The sequence below is a fragment of the Callorhinus ursinus genome, unplaced genomic scaffold (assembly GCF_003265705.2).
Source record: "Callorhinus ursinus isolate GAN/ISIS: 27379988/994484 unplaced genomic scaffold, GSC_fseal_2.0 scaffold9, whole genome shotgun sequence".
NCBI lineage: Eukaryota > Metazoa > Chordata > Mammalia > Carnivora > Otariidae > Callorhinus > Callorhinus ursinus.
In genome coordinates, this window is record NW_027397071.1 from 37,319,420 (window position 1) to 37,343,104 (window position 23,685).

A 23,685-nucleotide genomic window follows, 5' to 3' on the forward strand; every position below is an offset into this window, starting at 1 on the left:
CTAACTCTCTCTCATTTGCTGGAATGCTCCTTGTGCCCCCTTATAGAGAGTGTGACAACTGGGGTAGTAATGAAGCATTTGACAACTGTGTGAGTTGTAGGAACATGCCCCTTTTTGTAATAGAGGCATAATTGTAACCAAAGAAGTTTAACTTTTTCTTTAGCAAACACTGACATTTCTGTTTTAAGAATGACTTCTAGAGCAAAAGGAAATACAAAAATTACCATGTATCATGAGTACACTGAGAATTCTCTCTGTAATAGCTCAAAACTGATCTATGACCAAAATTAAAACCATATGAGCATATCCTAAATTTCAACTATTACTGTGTTTGCTTTTAATTCTGTTTGGAATAAGGCTTCAAGTGCTTTCCAGAATGATGTGAGTTACAAATAAATAGAAAAAGAGTTTTGTTGTGTTCCATTTATTTTATTTGTACATATCCATTTCAAAAAAAAAATGACTTTAAAAATACAGTTCTGTCCCAGAATTGGATCCTTATCAGCACAACCACTGAAGGGAAAAAAAAAGTCATGCAAACTGAAACTATGGTCTTTTGTAGTGACTGAATGGAAGATGCAATTATTCCGGTAGAATATATAAGAAGCTCTGATTTGGCAACTGATAGCACAAGAGAGAACCCAAATTTCACTGGTTTGAAGCAAGGAAAACACAGTTTTACATATGGATATGATAAGGTTTGCACAGCCCTGTTGAAGGCCTGTATGAAACGAATGTAGCTCTGGGATTTGTTAAACATCATGTGCTGACATGCCTCTCCTACCCACATCAGTTTGGTTACTGTTACTTTATTTCTTACTTGCTTAGCAGTAACAATAAGTAAATAGGTGATCATATGAAATCAAAACTGTAAGCTGACATTAGTCCAGTGAATGCAGTAACAAATCATCTCACGCTCTAAAGTTATGTTTGGTCATTGGTATTAATGTATCATTGCTGAAATGCACCACCAGGTATAAAAGAGATCAGGTTAGACAATTTATCCAGTTTGTTTTCCTAGCCATTATGACAGCAGTCCAAGTAGCCAGTTTCCGAAAAATGAATGGACACATGTTATTGGTGACTAGTCTGGGTTTTACTGTCTGGGGAAAGCTATATAATTTCACACTGTATTACCTCTTATCAAATTTAATCACATTTCTTATCAACAGTTGGGGTTGTCAGCCCAGTCTCTGTGGCTCTGAGCTACTGCTAGCGAATGAGACTTGAGGAAATAGCCACTAGAGGAGATGCCCAGGCCTGCCTCTCAGATGAAGGCCCTTCATCAGGCAACAGCATGTCAGTCCCGGGATGAGGAAGGGAAATGTGCTGCGGAGTTAGGGGCGCCAATCCCCTGCTTGACAGAGGGAGAGCAGACAGACTGCCACGAGTCCTGGGGGCACCACCGGCGCACACCGGCACTCACTGCTACTTACACACCAGCAGCTCCGAGGCACGGCCGGGACCGCAGAGCAGTGTGCGTGCCGGGGGGCGGACAGCTGTGGGGAGCGGAGCAGAGGGTGGAGCATACGAAATACATCATGCATGATTTCCAGACACCTCTCAGGAAGGTCGACTTGGGCAGCAAACAGCAATGTTAGGATTGGGGCGGTGGCAGGGGCACTAAAGGTTTAACTTGAAACATACTGTGTTAAGGGATGAACCTTTTAATATTTTTCTGTCTCCACTCTCCTTAATGCACATGCTTTTTTGCTTTCAGAAAATAGAGTCAATAGCTGTGCAGAGTTGAAGAAAAACTTCCTCTGGCGTCCCCTCTGCATTTACCTATATTTAAAAGGGAAAAAAAGATAAAGTTAGTCTTTTTTTTTTTTTTTTTTTTAAGATCTTATTTAGAGAGAAAGCGCAAGAGCATAGGGAGAGGCAGGGGAGAGAGAGAATCTGAAACCAACTCTGCACCCACGACCCTGAGATCATGACCTGAGCCAAAATGAAGAGCTGGACGCCTAACTGACTGAGCCACTCAGGCGTCCCCAGAAAGTTAGTCTTAAGAAGTATTTGTAGATAAGACTTTCTAATAATAAAAAATGAATTACCTGCTCATAACTTGTGCAAAATTTTAAAATAGGAGACCCCAAAACCACAGAGGAAAAGTGAGTAGTTGTTTAAAAACTAGGTTTGTCTACAATGAGATACCACCACACACCTATTTGAACGGCCAAAATCCAAAAAACCCACCAGATGCTGGTGAAAGTGTGGCACAATGGGAATGCTCATTCTTTGCTGATGGGCATGCAAAACGGTACAGCCACTTTGGAAGACACTTTGGCAATTTCTTACAAAATTAAACATTCTTAACCATATCATCCAGGAATTGTGCATCTTGCTATTTACCCAAAGGAGCTGAAAATTTATGTCCATACAAAAACTTGCACATAGATGTTTATAGGAGCTTTATTCATAATTGCCAAAACTTGGAAGCAACTAAGATTTCATTAGGTGAGTGGCTAAACTGTGGTATCCAGACAGTGGAATATTATTTAGCACTCAAACGAGTTACCAAGCCATGAAAAGACTTGGGGGGAACTTAAATTCATATTACTAAGTGAAAGAAGCCAATCTGAGAAGGCTAAATACCATATGACATTATGAAAAAGGCAAAACTAGGGAGACAATAAAAAGAGAGGAAAGAATGGGTGGAATAAAGAGGATTTTTATGATAGTGAAACTTAATGGCATATACAGGTCATCACATATTTGTCAAAATTCATTGAGTGCGAACACCAAGAGTGAACCCTAACGTACATTAACGTGGACTTTCGGTGCGAATGATGTGTTGAGGTAGGTTCATCGATTGTGACATACTACGCTTGTGTGGGATGTTGATCATGCGGGAGACTGTGTTGTGTTTGGGGACAAGGGTATAATGAGAATTCTGTACTTGATGTTCAGTTTTGCTGTGATTTAAAACTCAAAATCTATTTAAAACAACAAAAACTAGGTGCCTTGAGGTGAAGTATCATTGAGGCTCATGGAAAGACGAGTTAAGACTTCTGAACATTTGGAGCAGGACAGGAATAGGGCACGGGGTGGGACCGCAGAGAAGAAAGCGAAAGCTGGGACCGCAGCTGGTCCCCTTGGACGTTGTTGGTGCACTACCGCTGGTGCACCACCGCGAGAGGCCTGTCCCGGAGGAAGCAGGGAGGGAGCTGATTCCTGGGCATGAAGGCACTACTACGTACCCTTCCTCTCTCAAAATTTCCTAACATTGTCCCAGCCACGGAGGAGTGTCCCACCACACCTGGGACAGCCACAGGAAGAGGAGGCCTGGTGACCCACCTAAGACTCGTGAGAGGGGTGGGCAGCGAGCCTGCTGAGATGTAACTTTTTCAGGCTTTATCTCCACACGTTCTCATTTGCTAGGGTTGGGCTGGGCCATCTAATCCGCATATTTAGCACATTCCCCAGATGATTTTGCTGTGGGTCATCTTGGACCACAGTCTGAAAAACACTGATTTCTTCCACTCTTGTCTACCTTCTTTGTGCAAAGTAGTTTCGATTTCACAACGCTAGGGACTTCACAGATCTGAAGGTAAAATAAATTCTCAAACCCTCTGCCAAAAAAACCCCCACCACATTTAAATATCCCAGAAAATAGATAACAACAATGTTGATAGAAGTGATGTTTGTAATAGCCCCAAACTGGAAAAACTGCAAAAGTCCATCAGCAATAGATGGATAAATAAATGGTGGCATAGTCACATGATGGAACAGTATAGTGATGGAAGAAATCCTACAGCTACAATCAGCAACAGGGGCTAATCTCTCAAAGCTGCAGTGAGAGAAGGAAGCAAGGCCCGGAAGAATATGCAGACAGTATGATTCAAGTTATGTAACATTCAAGAACAAGCAACGCTAAATTGTGTCGGTTAGGGATCCATACGTGAGTGGTAAGTCATAAAGAGAAGCAAGAAGGTGCTTATCCTAAACTTCAGGAAAGTGGCCACTTCTTGGAGAGAGGAAGGAAGAAGTGACCTGGGGAGACCCAGGGAGCCGCCATTCCCTGCGACTTCTGGGCCCATGACGTGATTACACGGTGTTCGTTTTATAATTCTTCAAACCATACACGCTGCTTTTGCAGTACCGTGTGTATGATGTATTTCACAATAAGGAAAACATTAAAATTTAAAAAAATGTAAGCACCCCTCCCCCAGTAAATGTGTCCTACCCGATCCTTCCAGGAGAGTCAGAGGCTTTCCACCTGGGGGCAGAGACTTGGGCTTTGCCGCGTCTGTGTCCTCACAGCACCTTGCCTCTTGCTTTTCCTCTCCTTCCTTTGCCTTTCAACCAACAAGCATTTCCTGGGTGCTAACAATATATTACGTGCTGGAGATACCAAACTGAACCAGACAACAGGATCCTGCTCTCAAGGAGCCCCCAGGTCAAGGGCAGAGACAAAAACTCTTTAAAACAGGAATTGACACGGTTTGAGGTAAGTACAGGAGCACCTTCCAGGATGTTGGGAGGGCAGGGACACTTCCTGAGGAAAAGTTGTCATCATCTAAAACGATAAACTTCACCATTAATGAAGCGTAAGTGTTTTTATTTATTTTTAATTATTTTTTTTCCACTTCTGCCCATGCTTGCTAGCTCCCTTCTCTCTCTCTCATCCTCTCGCAAGCCCTCCCTTATCCCCTCCCTGACTCTCTCCCTCCTTCCCTCCAGTCCCTCCCCTCCTCCCTTGCTCCCTCATTCCATTCCCTGCTCCCCAACCTCCATGCTTTTAAACAGGGAATTCTGACAAGGATCTTGGAAGACAGATACGGTCGTCCCCATTTCACACATGACAAAACTGAGGCTCTGAAAGATGAATTAAATTTCCCAAGGTCGCACAGCTAAGTGTGTGGCAGGGACGTGGTCAAAACCCAGGTCTCTGACTCCAAAGTCCTTGCTCTTGTGACTAGGTGATATTACATCCACCAGTTCAGAATGGCTGCATGGTTGAATTTGGTTGGGGCAGCAAGGAGTGAAGCTGGAATGGTAAGCCTTTGTTGACCATAAAGAGGCCTATAGATTCTGTTTCATGAGAATACTGGGGAATTACACGTAAGGGTTTTTAAAGTATGAGTTGATACAATCAATCACAGGTACATAAAAGTAGTTGATAAATATTTGCCTACTCAGAAAATTGCAAGAGGGCTGGAGTGTAAGGCAAAGAGCACTGTATCAGGAGCGATGATAACCCGGTACTATCTCCGGTGAGCTTCGGGACTCAGACCAGGCATTCATCCCCTTGGGGCCTCAGTTTCCTCCTTTGTTCTGTAAAGGGACTGATGTCAGACATGGTAACCTCCAGGTTTGGTGCCAGCTCTGATACTCTATGCTATTCCAAATCTCGGTTGACATTTTCGTGGTGGTGAGGTGCCCATCAGTGGGTGTCAGGATTGTTCGTTGGGTGTTGACAGTCAAGCTGGGCCTACAGGACTAGATCTGCATTTGAAGATAATAAAGAATGAGAGCCTTCTCTGTGGAGAGACCAGCATGTGCAAAGGGATAGGGATCTAAAAGCACGTGGAGTTTTCAGGGAACAGTGGGTCATTTGTTGACGATCCAGCAAATTCTGCTTGACTTGGGGGAAGGAGAAGAGGAGGCTGGAAAAATAGCTCGGGATGAGATTTGCCTGTTGCCAGACATTTTCTATAAAAGCAATCACACGGTAAATGTGTTTTTTGGTGACTTTTTTACCCCTCTAAGCATGTTTTCAAGTTTCGCCCATATTTTATTTAGTAGGTATCAATACTTCATTCCTTTTCCTTTTTATTGCCCCACAATGCCTTATTATCTTTAGCCTGAATGTACAAGCCTTGGAATGAATGTCTGCCCTCCTAACATCCCTTTTTGGCAAACCTGCCACTGCCCTCTGCCCTGTGGAACCCGCCCTTGCCTTATCAAACCCTGGAAGGAGGGAAAGGGTGTTCACTCACTTCCCTGGCCCCTTCTCAGGTTCCCTCCCATGTAGTGGGGGTGGGTTAGAAGGTTTAGATCTGTGAAATGCCTTATTGTTTACACTGTCCATGACCGTATTAGTGGCAGATAGGTCAGGTCTCTGGTCCCCCTGCTCAGCGAATTCCCTCATGGAGAATATTCTAAGAGAACAGTTAAGTGACTTCGATATTTTCATATATTACTCTAACTCAAAGGAAATGGGAAAGAGCCAACTTACTGAGGGCATTTTAAGTTACAGGAACTATTCTCCGTGCTTACAACTTTAACACATTGAAACCAGCTAACAAGGTGCTAGTGTTGAACATCCTTAGCGAACAGATTTTGCTAAGGTTTTGCTCCATAATCAGTGCTTATGCTGTATTAGTTTATAGCAACTCTCTTTTCCCACGAAGAGTTAAAGTAAGCCTCACGACGTCCTTTTCCCAAAAGACCTCCAAGTCTGACTTGGCAGAGTCAGAATGTATGCGGTTTTAATGTATTTAATTGAAACCTAGGTAAGTGGATTTGCTTTTGACTTTAAGAACCTATCTTTTTGGGTCTGAGACTTGATATAAAATCCTGCAGAAAGTGCTCAGTATAGAAAATACTTTTTTTTTTTTTAAATAAAAACAGCTAAGAGCAAGTGAACAGGAAACACGATCGAATCTCTGAGTTTTCACCTGACTTCTCAAAGGAGAGCACTCAGGGATAATATTTCCCAGCAGTCAGCAGAACATGTCGCTCAATTAGGAGAATAGTTACACTGCCTTAGGAAATGCCCATTTTGTCTATTCTTTCTCTCTAGTTCTGTGAATTTGCAAGCCATAAAACTGGGCTGGTTCAAACACTGCCCGGGGCTAGTTGCGTTTCTCCTGAATTTTCTCACGCTGTTACAAACATTGCTTGAGTTTTAGTTTTGTTTTTCATACCCTGGCGCCATGGGGCTTCTGGGACAAACCCAAGCTGCCACCGAGCGGTTTATGATTGTTGTGTGGGCCACCTTCTTCCTCTTTTAATCTTATCCTCCGTGGAGCCAGACGGAGCCCCGCCACCATGGGGACCCCCTCACTGCCAGACGAGGCTCGGCAAAACCCTTAATATGCAGCACCTGCGCGCTGTCTGGGGCCCAGCGTCCGCTGCAGTCTTCAAAAGTTAGGGTGATGTAAACGGCGCTTCTGGGGAGCCCTCCATTTCGCATATCCGGTCAGGCCACATAGTGCTCCTCATTCTCAAGGCCGTAGGAAGAAGGAGGGCTACGGAGGGAGGCCTTTGCTCTAGAGAGCCTTAAAGACAAGCATTAGCAACAATTTAAGAACTATTTATAATCTGCGTATGAATGGATTCTCTGCACGCAGGACTTTCCAAAGTCCGAGCGCGCGGTTTGTCCATTTAGAAAGTTACGTTTAAAATCTTTCCTTCTTTTTTCTTCTTCCTCCGAATTTTGTCTGGAGTTTATCTTTGAATGACAGCTCTGTTTTGTAGACATCAAACAAATTCTAAGACCTCCCTGATCAGTCATTTTCCTGTTTAAAATACCAGCAGTTTTTAGGTTGAACTTTCTAGGATAGTCTAGAACTGTGTTATGCAAAGTGGGAGCCACAGGGGCCACCTGAACACTTGAAAGGTGGCTAGCACCGAGGAACTGAATCTTTAATACTATGTAATTAAAATCAATCTAGGGGCGCCTGGGTGGCTCAGTCGTTAGCGTCTGCCTTCAGCTCAGGTCATGGTCCCAGGGTCCTGGGATCGAGCCCCGCATCAGGCTCCCTGCTCCGCGAGGTGCCTGCTTCTCCCTCTCCCTCTGCCTGCCCTTCCCCTGCTTGTGCTCTCTGTCTCTGTCAAATAAATTAATGAAAACTTAAAAAAGTCAGAGACAGATGGAAGATTTATGCCTCATTTGTCAAGTGAGAGGGACAGAACCTTAGGGCTCCTTGAAGTCACCTGCCCCCTCGTGCACATTTCTTTTCCCTGGGCGGCAGGCGGGAGGGCTCTCCAAAGCCGGTTGGCTAGTGGCACTCAACCTGAGCAGGGCCAGCCTGAATCCGGGGAGGCTTCACACTCGGAACTGAGGTGCAAACTCCGCTGAAGGAGGGGCATTGATAGGAGAGGCCCAGCCATCGGGAACTGGGAAATCCCAGAGCTTTTCTGGGTTCAAAAAACTTCTCCGGCGCCAGGGAGAGAAAGGGAAGTGGACGCAAATGGGTTAAAAAAAGCCTCTGCTGAAAACAGCTCAACAATTTCTCCTAGGAGACACAAAAGCCTAAATTAGGGTGTTCCCATTGACTGCACAGTTGTTAGTAGTGGACAAAACAAACTAGAAAAAAATTGCCTGAAGAAACTATAGAACATCCGTATTAGAGAGTATTTCATAGCTATTAAAAAGAAAACATCATTGTGATGTGTACTGACTGCCAGGTGTTTCAGAGAAATGTGTACAGGATAGTAGGATTTTCATGACATCAGAAGCTTCCACCATGGCAGGGGGAGGGAGGTGTTTATACAGAGTAGATTGGTCAGGGGTCAGAGTGAGCAAGAGCAAGAGAATGTGAGAAACGAGACAGAGAAAGAAGGAGGAAGGAGAGGGTGGGGAGGAGAGGTGGAAAGATACATGGTAAACTGTTCACACTGGTTATTTGAGGGAAGTAAGGTTGGAGGGAGCATTGCTAGTTGTTTTATTATATATATATATACATATATATGTGTACATACGTAGATACTTTTATTCTTTGCTTATTATAGTAAGCCCTTATTACTTTGGTAATTAAAAAAAATTCTTTGAAATAAATCTAAACCTAGCCACCAACATGAACACTTGACAATTTTAACACAGCTGGGACCACGCAACCACCCGCTAATGCTTTTTTCTCCTTAGCCTGTTTGATCTTCAGAGAATGTGAAGAGACACGCCCTTCCCCCCCCCCCCACCTGCTGGGGCATGGGATCTGGCAAGCATCCGTTGATACAGCCTCTCCCAGTTTCCCACTAAAATGCCCATGGAGACCCAGAAAAAGGTGAATGGTCACAGGAATTCTGAAAACTTGGATTGCTATCTCTTGCCAGTGGAATTAGATCCCATAATCTGCTCCTGACTTAGAAAATGACCAGAAAAGCAGGCATCTATCCTTCTGCTGTGTGGCCACGACTTTCAAAGGCAAGAGCTGTTCTCCCGGGATGCCTGGGTGGCTCCTTTGTTTAAGTGTCTGCCTTCGGCTAGGGTCATGATCGCAGGGTCCTGGGATCGAGTCCCGCAACGGGCTCCCTGCTCAGCCGGGAGCCTGCTTCTCCCTGAATGCACAAGAATGCTTGTGCATTCTCTCCCTCGTTGTGACAAATAAATAAATAAAATCTTAAAAAAAAAAAAAAAGAGCTGTCCTCCCAAAGCCCCACCAGGACGTCCTTTTCTAAATCTAATTTAAGACCATATTACCAAAAGAACGACTAAGGAGAGAGGGGGGAACACGTCCCAAACCAGAAGGACTGATCTGGTGCAGGAGGGGAAGCAGAAAGAGGCACAGGTCAAGTGCATCTCAGGGTGATGGTTGTCCCCGCTCAGCACGTCTCAGCCCCAAAATCCCATGTTAGATGTGAGCTTCCCAGATGCACCCCAGCCTGCCTTCCAGCATGAGATCCAAAAGGACCAGTCCTGAGTGCCACTGGTCCTCGAGTACATGTCAAGGGACATTAATGATCACCTGCACGTCTTGTGGGTCAGGAGATTCCCTTCCAATCCACCCCCAAATTGAAGGACGTAGCAGATTACAGTTTCCAAAGAGAGTTGAAACAGTATCTCCCACCCCACATACTTTTCTGAATATCACCTTGCTATTCACTCATCAAGAGATGAAATGGAACCCCCTTCCCCTTGAACCTGGGCTGGCCTTAGGGACATTCTTATAACCAGTAGGATGAGGTAGAAGTGACACTGTGTGATTTCTCAGGCTTGGCCAGAAGAAGCCTCGCAGCTCCTGCCTTGGTGTTGTGGAACACTCACTCACTGGAGGCTCTCCCTGGGGCCCTACCTTTGGGAACGCAGGAACCGTGCTGTGACAAGTGCAAGCCATTGCAGAGAGGCCACGTGTAGGTGCTCTGGTGGACAGTTCCAGCAAAGCCAGCCCCATTCAGGCTCTGGACATACGAATGAGGACCTGTCTCCGTAGTGGATACAGCAGCCCCCACCGTGGTAGCCTCCCGTTGCTGGAGTCATCCCAGCTGAGGCCCCAAACACCACGGAGCAAAGAGGCACCATGGCCACTGTGCTTCCTCAAACCCCTGAAGCAAGTAACAGCTGTAGATTCATGCCACTACCTTTTGGAGCGGTTTGTCACACAGCAATAGATCACCAGAATAGAGGATGAGTAAACTTAAGACAAAGAGACTTCTGGGGAAAACCACTCTAGAAACAGGCAAAGGGCACACATTCTCAGAGACTCAGAAGGAAAGAAGACCTCTGATAATCATATCCTAGAGGAACTAGAAAAATTTTAAATATAATTTTTTGAGTACTCAACAATGAATATTTATTGAGCACTTTTTTTTTTTCTTGTGCCAGGCATCGTGCCCGGGGGGAAAAGCTGCAAACAAGACAGACATCATGCTTCCCACTACAGAATTTACCTTCTCTTGGTAGCTGCAGACATGTAGAGAAGTCAGTATAATAAAGCATGACAAATACGAAGCTGGGGAAAGAAACAGGGCTCTACAAACACAGAGGAGGGGCAAAGAATGTATACTGTTGCTGGTTTAGACCGTAGGTAAGAAGCCGTGGATGTTGCGCGGTGAGAGCTGACAGTCATGCCACGGGAGCAGGCGTGGTGAGAAGGCAACGGCGTGAGAAGAAAAAAGACTGAGCTGGGGCCAACGGAAAATGCACCTGAGCATTAAGCTCAATGTCGGTAGCTCGGGAGCAGGAACAATAGTGTGAAAAACTGAGTTGGGATTTTTCCTAGGAAGTCCAGAGCACAGAAGTGACCGTCACAGAGTGGGCTGTAGATCGAGAGCCCCACTCCCCAATGCAGACGTCACTGATGCATGTTGGTCTTGAGCCTCTGAGTGCGGCTACTCTGAGATGCGAGGTCCGCGTCAAATACGCACCGGCTTGCCAAGCTTTGATCAGATCGGGTCACCTGTTTTCTTTTGACTTTTTTAAAAGGTGGCTGCTAGAGAAACTTAAAATTACACATTGGGTCACATTTGTATTTCTTTTGGACAGCTAGCATAGAAGGAACAGAGATCTAAGAATTTCATGGTTTTTGAGGAATTTTGAGGAGAGACAAGGAACAGAAGGTCAGTAAAAGTAATCGAAGGATAATTACAGAAAACTCCCAACTTAAAAAAGGTGCCTATGCCAGTGCAAGGGTGTGAAGGCAGACTGAAATCTGGACACAAGTACTGAATGACACGGGGGGGGGAACAAAACCCCAGTATATTTAAAGATACCAGCTGAAAAAAGTTGACTTCGAAATCTGTCTCTGCCTTTTCCTCCACAACACTAGATGCTTGAGAACAGTGGAGCGACGTTTTCTGAATGCTGATTGAAAAATATTATGACTGGGCACCTGAGTGGCTCAGTCGGTTGAGGGTCTGCCTTCAGCTCAGGTCATGATCTCAGGGTCCTGGGATCGAGCCCTGCATCGGGCTCCCTGCTCGGTGGTGCTTCTCCCTCTGCCTCTGCCCCTCCCCCTGCTCCTGCTCTCTCTCACTCTTGCTCTCTCTCAAATAAATAAATAAAATCTTAAAAAGAAAGAAAAATATTATGACCTAAATGTTATATCCAGTGAAGCTGTCATTTGTGTGTAAAGCCCCTGTAGCAACATTGTCTGAGAGTCACAGAAAAACTGAACCAAAGAGTTATTTTAGCCAACTGAAAGAAGAATCAAAATTAAGACCTAAAGTACGGAGAATCCAAGGTATAAAGGTAATCCAGGCTTTTCCTTTACTTGTGTTAGATTCCGAACTTCTAAATCCAGTCGGCTAACGGTCGTCAAGGGTGAAGTTTGACCTTCCCGTGCCTTCTGCATCCCCTCCCTTCCGGCTGGTGCCAGGGACTGCCTTTCTCATTCTTTCTCCCTCAGTTCACAGGAAGTCTCCTACTGGGTTGGATGACTCCCCAGAACAACAATGGATGTTGCTCTATTTCAGGACTTACTAAAAATGGCTAAACTATTTATGAAGCTGGGACACTGCAGCAGAAGAACGGGCGAACAACACCCTAACTTTCTCCTCTGCAAAGGCAGAGAGAGTTGCCAAGGAACTTGATTTCCTGCATCTGTGAAACGCATGTTTCCGGAGTCATTGGCCTCTCTCTCTCTCTCTCTCTTTTTTAATTGATTAAGGCTAATAAATAACCCAGGGACAGTTATCATCTGTCACCAAGCCCCTTTCATCTATGGCCCGGGGTGTTTCTGGGCTGATTATCACCCCGAGCAAAAAGTACGGAACAGGTGGAGAAAAACAAACGTAAGAAAATATATCAAAGTGTTCATTAGTGGTTTGGGGGGAAGATTCTTATCTCTATACTCTTACATTTTCTAGTTTGTGTCTTTTTTAAAAAGTAGTTGTTACGTTTATACTTGGCAAAAAGAAGCTTGAAATATTAATTTATACAATTCTGTTTATGCCACTTGAGGTAGCTATTTCTGGGGGATAACAGCCTCCCCCAGCAAGCCCTTCTCTCCTGGGAATTCCTTATCACCCAACCCAATTCCCAGGGAAGACTCCCAGGCAGCCATGTGTATATGGGCCAGGTTTTAAATCAAATGCTACCCCTTCAGACACTTTCCAAACACCCACCTAAAGATTTTATTTATTTATTTTTTTGATAGAGACACAGTGAAGAGAGGGAACACAAGCGGGGGGAGTGGGAGAGGGAGAAGCAGGCTTCCCACTGAGCAGGGAGCCCGATGCGGGGCTTGATCCCAGGACCCTGGGACCATGACCTGAGCCGAAGGCAGACGCTTAGCGACTGAGCCACCCAGGCGCCCCTCCAAACACCCGCCTAAAATACACCCTCCCTCCCCCCGCCAACAACTCATTCTGTTTTTATTCGTAGAGATTATCCTATCAGCAATTATTTTACTTTCTTGTCTAACATTTTTCTCTTTTCAGTCTATTGTGTTTATTTCTGTGTCCCTAGGACCAAGAATAGTATCTGACGTATAGTCCGCACTCAACAAAATATCCACGGAACAAATGAAAAAGTCCCATGTGACCCCCACCTGCCTGGCCAGAGTTGACAGGACCAGGGAGAAGACCCTGAGGAAAGCAAGGCCAGTCAGAACATTTCTGTCTGGAATTTGGAAATGTTGTGGTAACACGTGGATGTGGAATTTGCAGGGTGGCCGTATTCTGGCTTCCGGGCCAGAGAAGGAAAAATCTGGATGAGGGAGAGAAGAAGGCATGTGTGCAAAGCAAGAGGGGCCTGGCCCCACAGCCTGCCTGGGCCTGCTGGGTTTCAGCTGTGGGTTGCATCACCTTAATAATGTTTTGTGTTTTGGGTTAGGCCAGCTGGAGTTGGTGCCTCTTACCTGCAACCGAGGAGCCCTAATCAGTCAATATACCTATGGTTACAGTCAAGTTTTTAAAATACACAGCAACAAGATTTGGAAGAAATACTCCCGAATGTGTGCCTCTGAGTGACTTCATATGATAAGATTTCATAAGAGCCTAGCTTGCTATATTGTCTAAAATAAGTCCGTGTTACTTTTATGATTAAAAAATTATATATACATATATATATATATATATATATTTATTTATTTATTTTCCCAATTCCCAAGAATCATAGTGATAGACCTGGAGGATTCCAGGAGGTCCTACTCTGTCCAACCATCTTAGTTGAGGGTGAAGAAGGGCGAGGTTAGGCAGTGAAATCCCTCATCCAGATTCACAGAGCTCCATCACACCACCGTGCCTCAGGCTTCCTGCTGCCCAGGACGGTATTTTCTCGGGGGGGTCTTTGGCCAGATGCTACGCTTTTTACCCTGAAATGCTACATTTCAGGTTTTTTTTTTTTTTTTTTTTTTTTTTTAAATAATGACTTCTCTCACTCAGAGGGAAAAAAGCTTCCTTTTAGGGGTTGGTCCCAGCGAGTTGGGTGTGGCTGTCATACTGCGCGTTGGGCAAGTCTCTGAGGCAGCTGTCCAGACTGGGTGAGTCGGCAGCGCTGCAGCTGAAGAAGGACGTCTGCCCCGAGCACAGCACAGGGGGAGAGCAGTGGGGGAAAGTTCTGTTCTGGCGCTTCCCCGGGTGTGGAGCAAAGCTGCCTTAACGAGAGAAGGGAAAGGGATGGGAAGTGGGGGGATCATTTGTCTCACATTCATCTCTAGCCTGCGGTTTACATTATCAGAAGTTCTGTTTTGTATAATGCTGGCATCATAAGGGCATAAAGAGTGGCTGTATCAATTCCACTTTGCTTTTTTGTTAACTTTGTTTGAAACTTCACTGCACTTTTTTTTTTTTTTTGGCTAGCTGGGGCCGCAAAGGACTGCCTGTCCCTAGGCAGGGGTGTTAGCTGACGGATTCATCCTCAGCGTACCTGGTCAACCCTGAGGCCTGAAGGAAGCGCTGGTGCAGGGCGGTCTACTTCTGGGCTGGACCATGACGTGGCTCGAATTCCTGAGGAAATCTCACCGAGCTGCTGGTTTGCTTGCATCTTGGAGCGCCTGCACCACTCCTACCTAGTTTTAAGAAAACTCCTGAAATGATCCAGGGACCCACCTGCATGGTACACAGCCCTGCCTGAGGGTCCATAAACCAACCAGACGGGGAGGAGGTGCTAACCATCCAAAGAGCATCACAGGGACGAGCCACAAACTGTCTCAGAGAATCTGGGGAGGGGGGAGATGAAGCTGTTGCAAGAAGATGGAGCCCAGGAGCACAGAGAGGCGTTCCCCATCCCCCATGGAAAACAAGCCTGTCACTTGCCCCTGCTTCTCCTCCAGTCCCCACTTCTGTGGCCCAGCTGCTGGCAACCCCCACGGGGGCACCTGCAACGAGTCTCACCTCCCTGCGCCGCCCAGCACTCTGAGGGCCCCTGCTGTCCTTGGGCAAGGTTGGGGAGGGGGCGCATTCATCTGGTTTTTGGGCAGAGGTACTTCCTCTGAGAGGCCCTCTGCGGGTCCTGTGGGCTGGAGCCGCACCACTCTGGAGTCAGGGCTGGAGCGGTCTTAAATATTTGCTAAGCGGATCATAAACGTGACCTCACCACGGACCCAGCTGCCAGCATCTCAAAATGCAGGGAAAGCTGACGAGATGAGTCAAATGGAACTGGAAACTTCATTTTCCACTAACTTAGATATTTCTAAGGAGGATTCCAGGACTCAGATTTATCTGAGAACTTGGTCCTGTATCCGTGTGCCAATCACCTGTGAGTGTAGAACTTAGGTTGGAATGAGACCAGAGGGAGATAAAAGGGATTTTCTGACTCTGCAAGTGGTTAAACTCTGAATGATTTAGGGATTTTTTTTTCACCTCTACAAATCGAAAGTGGAAGAAATTCTCTTCTATCTGGACAATTTTCTTATGTGTTCCAGGCTGCACAAAGGGTAGAAATCACTAATCTTGTAAAGGCTTTTGCAACCCTGAATTCTTAAGACCCTGCTCTTACATAATGTACTTTCTTTTTTTGCTTGTGTTGAATGTAAGTGTTTGTTCTACGTGGCAGCCAAACGCTACACAAAGCACAGCATGTAGGTTTCCTCTTGCAGATCAGGTCCCATGAATTGCTAGGAGCCGCCTGGAGTGCTGTGTTAACAAGCACTCCGAGGGCCCCCGGAACGAGTGGTCAGCAATGTCTGCCACGGAAGGGAAGTGGGGGATGGGGGCTCTCATACCCCATATTTGACATCCCTGCGTTAAATCAAGGGGCACCTTTCAGACCTCTACACCCAGGGCTAAGTTCTTAGGATTCTGGAAAATGGACCATTAACAGGTGTAGAAGATGAGAATTCATTATCAGTGGTTTCTGCCAAGGAACAGATGATGTAGCTGCCTCAGAGACAAGTTGGTTATTTACTAATTGATGCCTCCTCTGAACTCCCTGTGACCAGCAGAAAGTAGGGGTTCGCACTCTCTACTGTGCTTTGGCACCCAGCCTCCCCAGGAGTGGTCTCCTAGCCTTGCCTTCTCGGATCCATCCTCTGCAAGGTGGATGCACTGAGCGTTCTGTCTTAACTCCTGACTGTGTCTGCCCCCTCCCATCCACCACAGGACAGTTACTTGCTTCTGCATAAGGTTCATCTTGATCTGGTCCATGCTTCCCTCTCCATCCCCATCTCTTGTTCCTCTTTTCCTTGGCACCTTATGTCCTAGCCAAGCCGAGTTCCCTGTTCCGCCTGACCTTTTTCACCTGGGGCTCCTTCTGTGTGGGGTGCCCTGCTCCCCTCCCATCACTCCCTCTTTGAGGCTCAGCTTAGTTGTCCTCCAGTGACCTTCCTCAATGCTCCTCCTTTCCCCTCAGGCTGGTTAAAGAGCCGCTGGAACTCGCTCTGTGCTCATGTTGTCCCCATACTGTGATCAGAGGCTTGTCTATCGCCCCTACTAAACCCTGAAGCTCTAGGAGGCAAGAACTGCATCTATGATCCATATCTAAACCACTAGGGCAATGGATAGCCCACAGGAGGGGCTTCATGCATGCTTAGAAGATGAGTGGATGGAGGGGAACTGGGTAGATTTCCCAAATTCATGAAATAAATGGTGATTCACCAGGGATTATCACTTATGATTGTTAGGTTGACGCGACCCATTTCCCCACAGTCTCTTCACTGTGGCACCAAACTACCTGCTCTCCTGGCCCCGTCTGCTGCTTTTCTCAGTAATGGTTACCGTAGGAAATCCAAGTGCCAATTATGACCTGTGTAAAAGTCTAGAAATTCAAAGTCACTGAGTCTTAGACCTAGAAGAGACCTTTTGGGTCATCCTGTTCAGCTGAGGTCTAGAAGGCAGAATCTATGTCTCGTCCATGTCTCCCTGCCGCCTCCTGCCCCCCACCCTCCCTCTCTCTATTTTGGAAAAAGGAGTTGTTTTCAGCAACTATAAGGGCATCTGTGAAAACTCTGTGACCAACTTTTTGTGGTCTGTATGATGACAAATATTTAATTTTGATTTATACAAAGGTGAAACTGTGCAGCTGTGTGCAGCTCTAATTCCCAGAACCCTTGACCAAAATTTCCTGTTTTTTTTCCTCAAAAAAAAAGAAAAGAAAAGGTAGTTGGCTCATTTTGGAGGAGGGGAGCGACATGTTTCACCTTACGTAGCTGTGTTTTTTTCTCATAGTACGCAATCGCAGGGATGGACGCTCGGTAGTAGGTTTCAAGGCGCTTGGCGATGGTGGCGGCGTCTTCCGCGCAAGGGCTGTTCTGGCTCCGCTGGAGAAGGCGGTTAGTCATGGTGTCTGCTGAGCAGTCCATGCAGATCACCAAGTGCGGGTCTCCAATCTGGGGGTGGGGGAGCACAACATGGTCAGAAATTCCACTCTGTGATGTTCTGGAAAGACCTCTAGTTCTTTCCTTTCCTGGCCTTCTGGTTCTTCTCAAGGTCCCCCAACTACACCATGGCAGAGTTGAGACTGGACTTCATGGCTCCTGTTTTCTAGGTTGGTGGTTTTCCATGTGCTGCCTTAGAGCTATCTCTTACCCTCAGCTTTTCTCACCTCACAAAATGTAGGGATCATATAGTATGCTACCTACTACAGTCACAATCTGTCCTCCATACTGAGGGGACATCTGTGTGTGTATGCGTATGGGTGTTTCCTCTGGAAAGCCTTCCCTGACCTACTGAGGCAGAGCTAATCACTTCCTTCTTTGTATCGGGTTGTATCCTACGAGACCACTAGGAGCACGGTGTGCCTGTGTCTGTTTGATGCGGGGTCAGCAGAGCATAAGGGTTGAAGGCACAAAGGTTGGAGTTGGGCTGCTTAAGGTGTGGTGATGTTCTCTAAGGTGGTCTTCATCAATTCCTTGCCTTGGTGTACTTGAAGCTCTTCCTCCACTGAGACAAAGAGCTCAGAACTCTACCTCCTCGAAACTGAGCTGATCCATAGCCACTTGGACCAAAGGAATATAATGGAAATGATGCCATATGCTTTTAGATCATGAGAAATTTTGCAGTTTGGGCCTGATCAACTAGATGTCCAACCATTCTGACTGCTAAGCTGTGAGGAAGCCCAAGCTCGCCACTCAGAGAGGCCTTGCAAACAGAGATGCCTGGCTAGCTCTTGATTGTTTTAGACATCCCAGCCCTGGCTCCAGATATGTACCCTAGCCTTAGCCACTATCTGACTGTACAAAGTCAACTGTACAAAGGACCTCAAGTGAGAACCAGCCAGCCAAGCCCATCAAACCCCAGAGCCCTCTTAGAGAAAATAACAAATTGTAATTTTAAGCTATCTGACTCCGTCATTAACTGAAAGCATCAGTCAACTTCTCTGCACCCCAATTTCTTTTTTTTTAAAGTAGGCTTCACGCCCAATGTGGGGCTTGAACTCACGACCCTGAAATTGAGTCACATGCTCTACTACTGAGCCAGTCAGGTGCCCCTCATTTTCTCATTTGTACAATGAGGATGATCACAGATTGCTGTAAGGAGTAAGCAAAATTAAATAAAATAATGTAAGTATGTTGTTTGGCATATGGTACTTAATAAGTGTTAGCTATTAGGCTTATTTCTCCTATTAGGCTACAATCTCTGTGTGCAGGGTTATGAATGCTTGACTCCTGGTCCCAAGTCTTGCAGATAGTAGGTAGGTGATTAAGAAATGTTTCAGTGAATAAATGATGATGATATGATCAGCAGCAGGAATCTCCCAATCTTTCTCTGAAACGTTCTTTGGCTCCTAATATCTCTGTGTCTGTGTCTCCCATACCACAACCACCAAGAAAATTGCTCCCTCTCGTCACCTTGCAGTGGTCAGGCTGTGAGTAAATGAAGGCTTGCCGCCCCACTGTGGAAAGTGCCTGGGAGGGATGGGAACAAAATTGGGGGGGAGGAGGACTTTTAAGGCACCATGGAACAGTAAGTTGCTAGTAAGGGTTGACCAAACATTTATCTACCCCCTCTACAGGATGTACTTGAAGGAACAGGGTGAGAAAACTCTCCAAAATCTAGAAACGTGAAACAAACCTCTGGATTATGTCATGCACTTTTTCTGCCTGTATTAATTGGAAAACAAAAATGAGCGTTTGAGCAGCGTGAAAGGCTGGGTGTAGAAGGAAATGACTCGTGTCTACCAGCAGAGGGCGAGCTTGGGAGGCAGCCTGGGGTTCGGTTAGAGTTCGGCTCCCTGGAGCAGTTTCCGGTGGGGTCTGCATGAGAAGATAAGGTGATTTTTCTAATTGTGGGAATTTGGGGGCCCCTCCTGAAGACAGGAAAGATAATTCCAGGACTCATTCAGGGGCAAACAGAGATAATGGGTATCTGAGCTGGAGCTGGCGTCAAAATAAGTGCAGAACTGAGCGGTAGTCTTGGCTTCCCACGGATTCCCGCAGCGTGGCCCACAGACCAGTGGCACAGGCATCATTTGAGAGCGAGTGAGAAAGGCAGTCCCAGGCACCATCCCTGACCCCGCTGAATCAGTCTCGCACTTTAAGAAAATCTCCAGGCCAATTCTAGACAAAATAATAGTTTGAAAAGCTGTTCTACCAAGCCATTTCCAAGACAATGGGGTTTGACCGGACCTTCCTCCCACGCTCCCTTCCTACAGAAAACGCTGTGGAGCCGTCATTCCATTTGGAAGCGGCCTGTACCACTAATGGTTCTAGTACCTAAAAGTTTCTGAAATGTCTGAATGAAATACTATTTAATCATTTTCCAAAGCACTATGATCTATATCTATCTTCAGAAAGTCCTCTGGAGTAGCTCTCTGTGTCCCAGCTCTGCCTCTTTTTCATGAGACTGTGGTTTACCATTAACACCACGTGACCAGGAGAGCACTCTGCCCTTGTCTGAATGACTCACAGAGACTTGGCGACACCTCCCTGCCCCCAGTATCACCCTGCTGGTATCCCTGGAATTCTGCCACAGCAGAATTGGGTTCTTCATAGCCTTTGGGTATTCAGGGGATCCCTGTTAGAGCACGAGGGTCCTGTAGGGGCGGTTGGCATCCTGCAAGCAAACAGGCTTTACCTACAGCCATCCCTTTAGCCCGTTTAGCCCTTTTCCTGCCGGGAAGTATTATCTCTCTTCTGAGTAAGAGGAAATGGAGGTTCAGGGAGGTTAACTTGCCCAAAGCCACAGTCAGCTGTGTGTGGCTCCAAAGCCTGGTGACTTCACCCTCGTGGAATTCTCCTTCAGGAGGGGGCTCAGGCCAGATGCCTGGTGGGCCAAACAGGGCCAGGAGAGGAGGGCAAGACAGTGGGAAAGGAAGTGGGTGGTGTGAGAGACCATTATATTTTGCGGAAGCTGGCTCTCGCTGCATCTTGGGATTGAGTTGGGATGAGCGCTCATCCCAGCTGAGAGCAGCCACCAGGATGAGAATGTCAGCTTCAGCTGTCTTTGCCAAATTTCGAATTAATTCCTTGCCTGTAAATTTGGAGGGGGCTCTACAAACAATGGGGTCCCTGCAGGAGCATAAATGAATCAAGAGCGGCTCATTCTGTGTATTTTTAGCATCTTTGTTCTTCTGGTCAAGTTTAAAGCAAGTAGTTGCTTTGGAAGGTTGGATGTGTTCCCTTGCATACAGCCTAAGTAAGGGACATTAGAATCTTCCAAGGTCACTGTACCCACTGACCATGCTTGACCTTTGCAAACTCCTCCCAGCAGTGTGTAAAAGACTGTTTTTGTAGACCTCTCAAGGTAGGTCATCTGTTCATTAATGAAACTGGGCACTTGTGTATTTTTTGAAATGGCATCATGAATTTTAACATTGGTTGAAACTGCCTGGTCACCACGCTAACGACTCTTTCTCACTCCTGAGTTCCAGTAAGCTTTCTTCTCTGCCACATTCCTTTTTTTTTTTTTTTAAGATTTTATTTATTTATTTGAGAGAGAGATCGAGAGACAGAGAGAGAGCACAAGCGGGGGGGGGTGCAGAGGGAGAGGGAGAGGGAGAAGCAGGCTCTGCACTGAACTGGGAGCTGAGGCTTGATCCCAGGACCCTGAGATCATGACCCGAGCCCAGGGCAGACTTAACCGACTGAGCTACCTAGGTGCCCCTCTGCCACATTCTAATGCCTGTCTGAATGGGGCCCACAGTGGGAGGGGGAGTTCTGCTTTACTTTGGGGGAAATCATATGGGTTTTTGAATTCATATATGCCAAAGGCCAGGGACAGACCACTAGCCATGTAAAACCTTTACTTCATGCTACCTGGGTTATAAGCAAAGGAGAAAGGTTTGACCAAATTGGGATTTACAGATTTGTGTGAGGTGTGATTAAAAAAAATGAGTGACTGCCTTCGGCTCAGGTGATGATCCCAGGGTCCTGGGATCAAGCCCCGCATCGGGCTCCCTGCTCAGCGGGAGGCCTGCTTCTCCCTCTCCCATGCCCCCTGCTTGTGTTCCCTCTCTTGTGTTCTCTCTCTCTGTCAAATAAATAAAATAAAATCTTAAAAAAAAAAATGAGTGACTCTGGGGCACCTGGGTGGCTCAGTTGGTTAAGTGTCCGACTCTTGATTTCGGCTCAGATCATGATCTCAGCGTTGTGAGATCAAGCCCCCCGTGTCATGCTCTGTGCTGAGCGTGGAGTCTACTTATGATTCTCTCTCTTCCTCTCCCTCTGCCCCTCCTCCTGCATGTGACTGCGCTCTCTCTCTCTCAAAAAAAAAAGTGACCCTAATTGAGATAATATTTTATAGCCTTTTATAGTTTAGAAAACACATTTATGTAGTTATGTCATTCAATGTTCACAGAATCTTCGAATTAGGGTTTGGCAGGTGTGTTTTTACCTCCATTGTCCAGAGGAGGAGGCTGAAGTTGAGTGACCTGTCACACTAATATCGGACAGAGGCAAGATTCAGCTTTTTGAACTCCGGACCACTTGACTGACATGCTTTAAAGAAGCTCTACATGAATGCCACTGCTCAAAACAGTTTGGAACCCCACAGGCCTAAAATCAGGGATTTGCCTCCAGTCATAAAAATCCCCAAGGGAGAATACGGATTATAACTTTTATAATTGTTGTTTGCACATAGTAGTTGACCAAAAAAAAAAAGAGAGACACGCTCATCTTTACCATACATCTTCCTTACCACACTGGACCATTTGGGGGCTTCAAAAGAACAATTTAGAAAAGTAGACTTTTCAAAGACATTTTCCCCCAGCACTTCCAAGCTACTGCATGACCTGTCCTGACTCTCTTGGAGACCCTCCCAGGGCTCTTCGGACCTTAAGTTCACAGGCAAAGTAAGTGTGAAATCACCTAGAAGTGTGCTGTCACCATGAAGCCTGAAGCTTAGGAAACACCATGGGCCCTGTTGCCGTTACAGGGTATCTCCCACTGTATTTGAATGGTGTGCTTCCACAACCGCCAATCCCTGCTAGCAGGCAGCCTGTCAAGGGCCTGACCCCACAACAACTCCTCTCTACCCTCTCTCCATCCTCTAGACTTGCCAAGGCCCTGTTTCTGAAGTCGTGTAGAAGACATTTCCCTGTTACTCAGTTATTCAAGCTGTATCCCCAGGAACCTTATCCACGGCTTGGCTAAAAGACTAGAAGAGGCTAAAATGTAAAACAATCTACAGAAGACTCAATATGGTTAAGATGTCAGTACCACTCACAGTGATCTACAGATTTAAAGCAACCCCTATCAAAGTCCTAATGGCATTGGCTTTTTTTTTTTTTTACAGAAATAGAAATACCCATCCTAAAATTCACATGGAATCTCAAGGTTTCCTCAATAGGCAAAACAATCTTGAAAAAGAGCCCAGTTAGAGGTCTCACACTTCCTGACTTAAAAACTTATTACAAAGTCACAGTGATAGAAACAGTGTGGTACTGGCATAAAGACAGACATATAGACCAATGGAATAGAATAGAGGGCCCAGAAATAAACTCTTACATAGATGGTCAAATGATTTTTGACAAGGGTGTCAAGACCATCCAGCTGGGGAAAAAACAGTCTTTCCAACAAATGGCATTGGGAAAACCACATATCCACATGCGAAAGAATGAAACTGGACCCTTACTTTGCACCATATACAAAAATTGGTCAAAATGAATAAAGACCTAAATGTAAGAACTAAAACTATAAAATTCTTAAAGAAAATAGGAGAAAAGCTTCATGACATTGGATTTGGCAGTGGTTTCTTGGACATGACATTAAAACACAGGGAACATGGGGAGCGTGGGTGGCTCAGTCGTTAAGCGTCTGCCTTCGGCACAGGTCATGATCCCAGGGTCCTGGGATGGAGCCCCGCATCGGGCTCTCTGCTCAGCAGGGGAGCCTGCTTTTCCCTCTCCCACTCGTCCTGTTTGTGTTCCCTCTCTAGCTGTCTCTCTCTGTCAAATAAATAAATAAAATCTTCAAAAAAACTCCCACAGGGAATGAAAGCAAAAACAGATAAATTAGACTATATCAAAATAAAAAGCTTCTGTGCATCAGGGTGCCTGTCTGGCTCAGTCAGTGGAGCATGCGACTCTTGATCTTGGGGTTGTGAGTTCGAGCCCCATGGTGGGTGTGGAGATTACTAAAAAAATAAAATCTTAAAAAATACCTGTGCATCAAAGGACACAATCAATGGAACGAAAGGCAACATACAGAATGGGAGAAAATATTAGCAAATTATATATCTGATAAATAAATAACTCCTACA

The 23,685-nt window shown here is 45.9% G+C and overlaps 1 protein-coding gene across 3 annotated transcripts in view; it reads right to left on the reverse strand.

The window, feature by feature from the left end:
* Window positions 1–394: 394 nt before the first annotated feature.
* AK5 (adenylate kinase 5) overlaps window positions 395–23,685 on the reverse strand; it is a 233,892-nt gene continuing 210,601 nt past the window's right edge. For all 3 annotated transcript variants that reach the window (XM_073896487.1, XM_025871956.2, XM_073896488.1), the window contains exons 13-14: window positions 17,187–17,375; window positions 395–1,785 (exon numbers count right to left, since the gene is read on the reverse strand). In XM_073896487.1, the coding sequence (XP_073752588.1) occupies window positions 1,717–1,785; window positions 17,187–17,375 (258 nt within the window). In that variant the 3' untranslated portion in view covers window positions 395–1,716. The remainder of the gene's footprint in view (window positions 1,786–17,186; window positions 17,376–23,685) is intronic.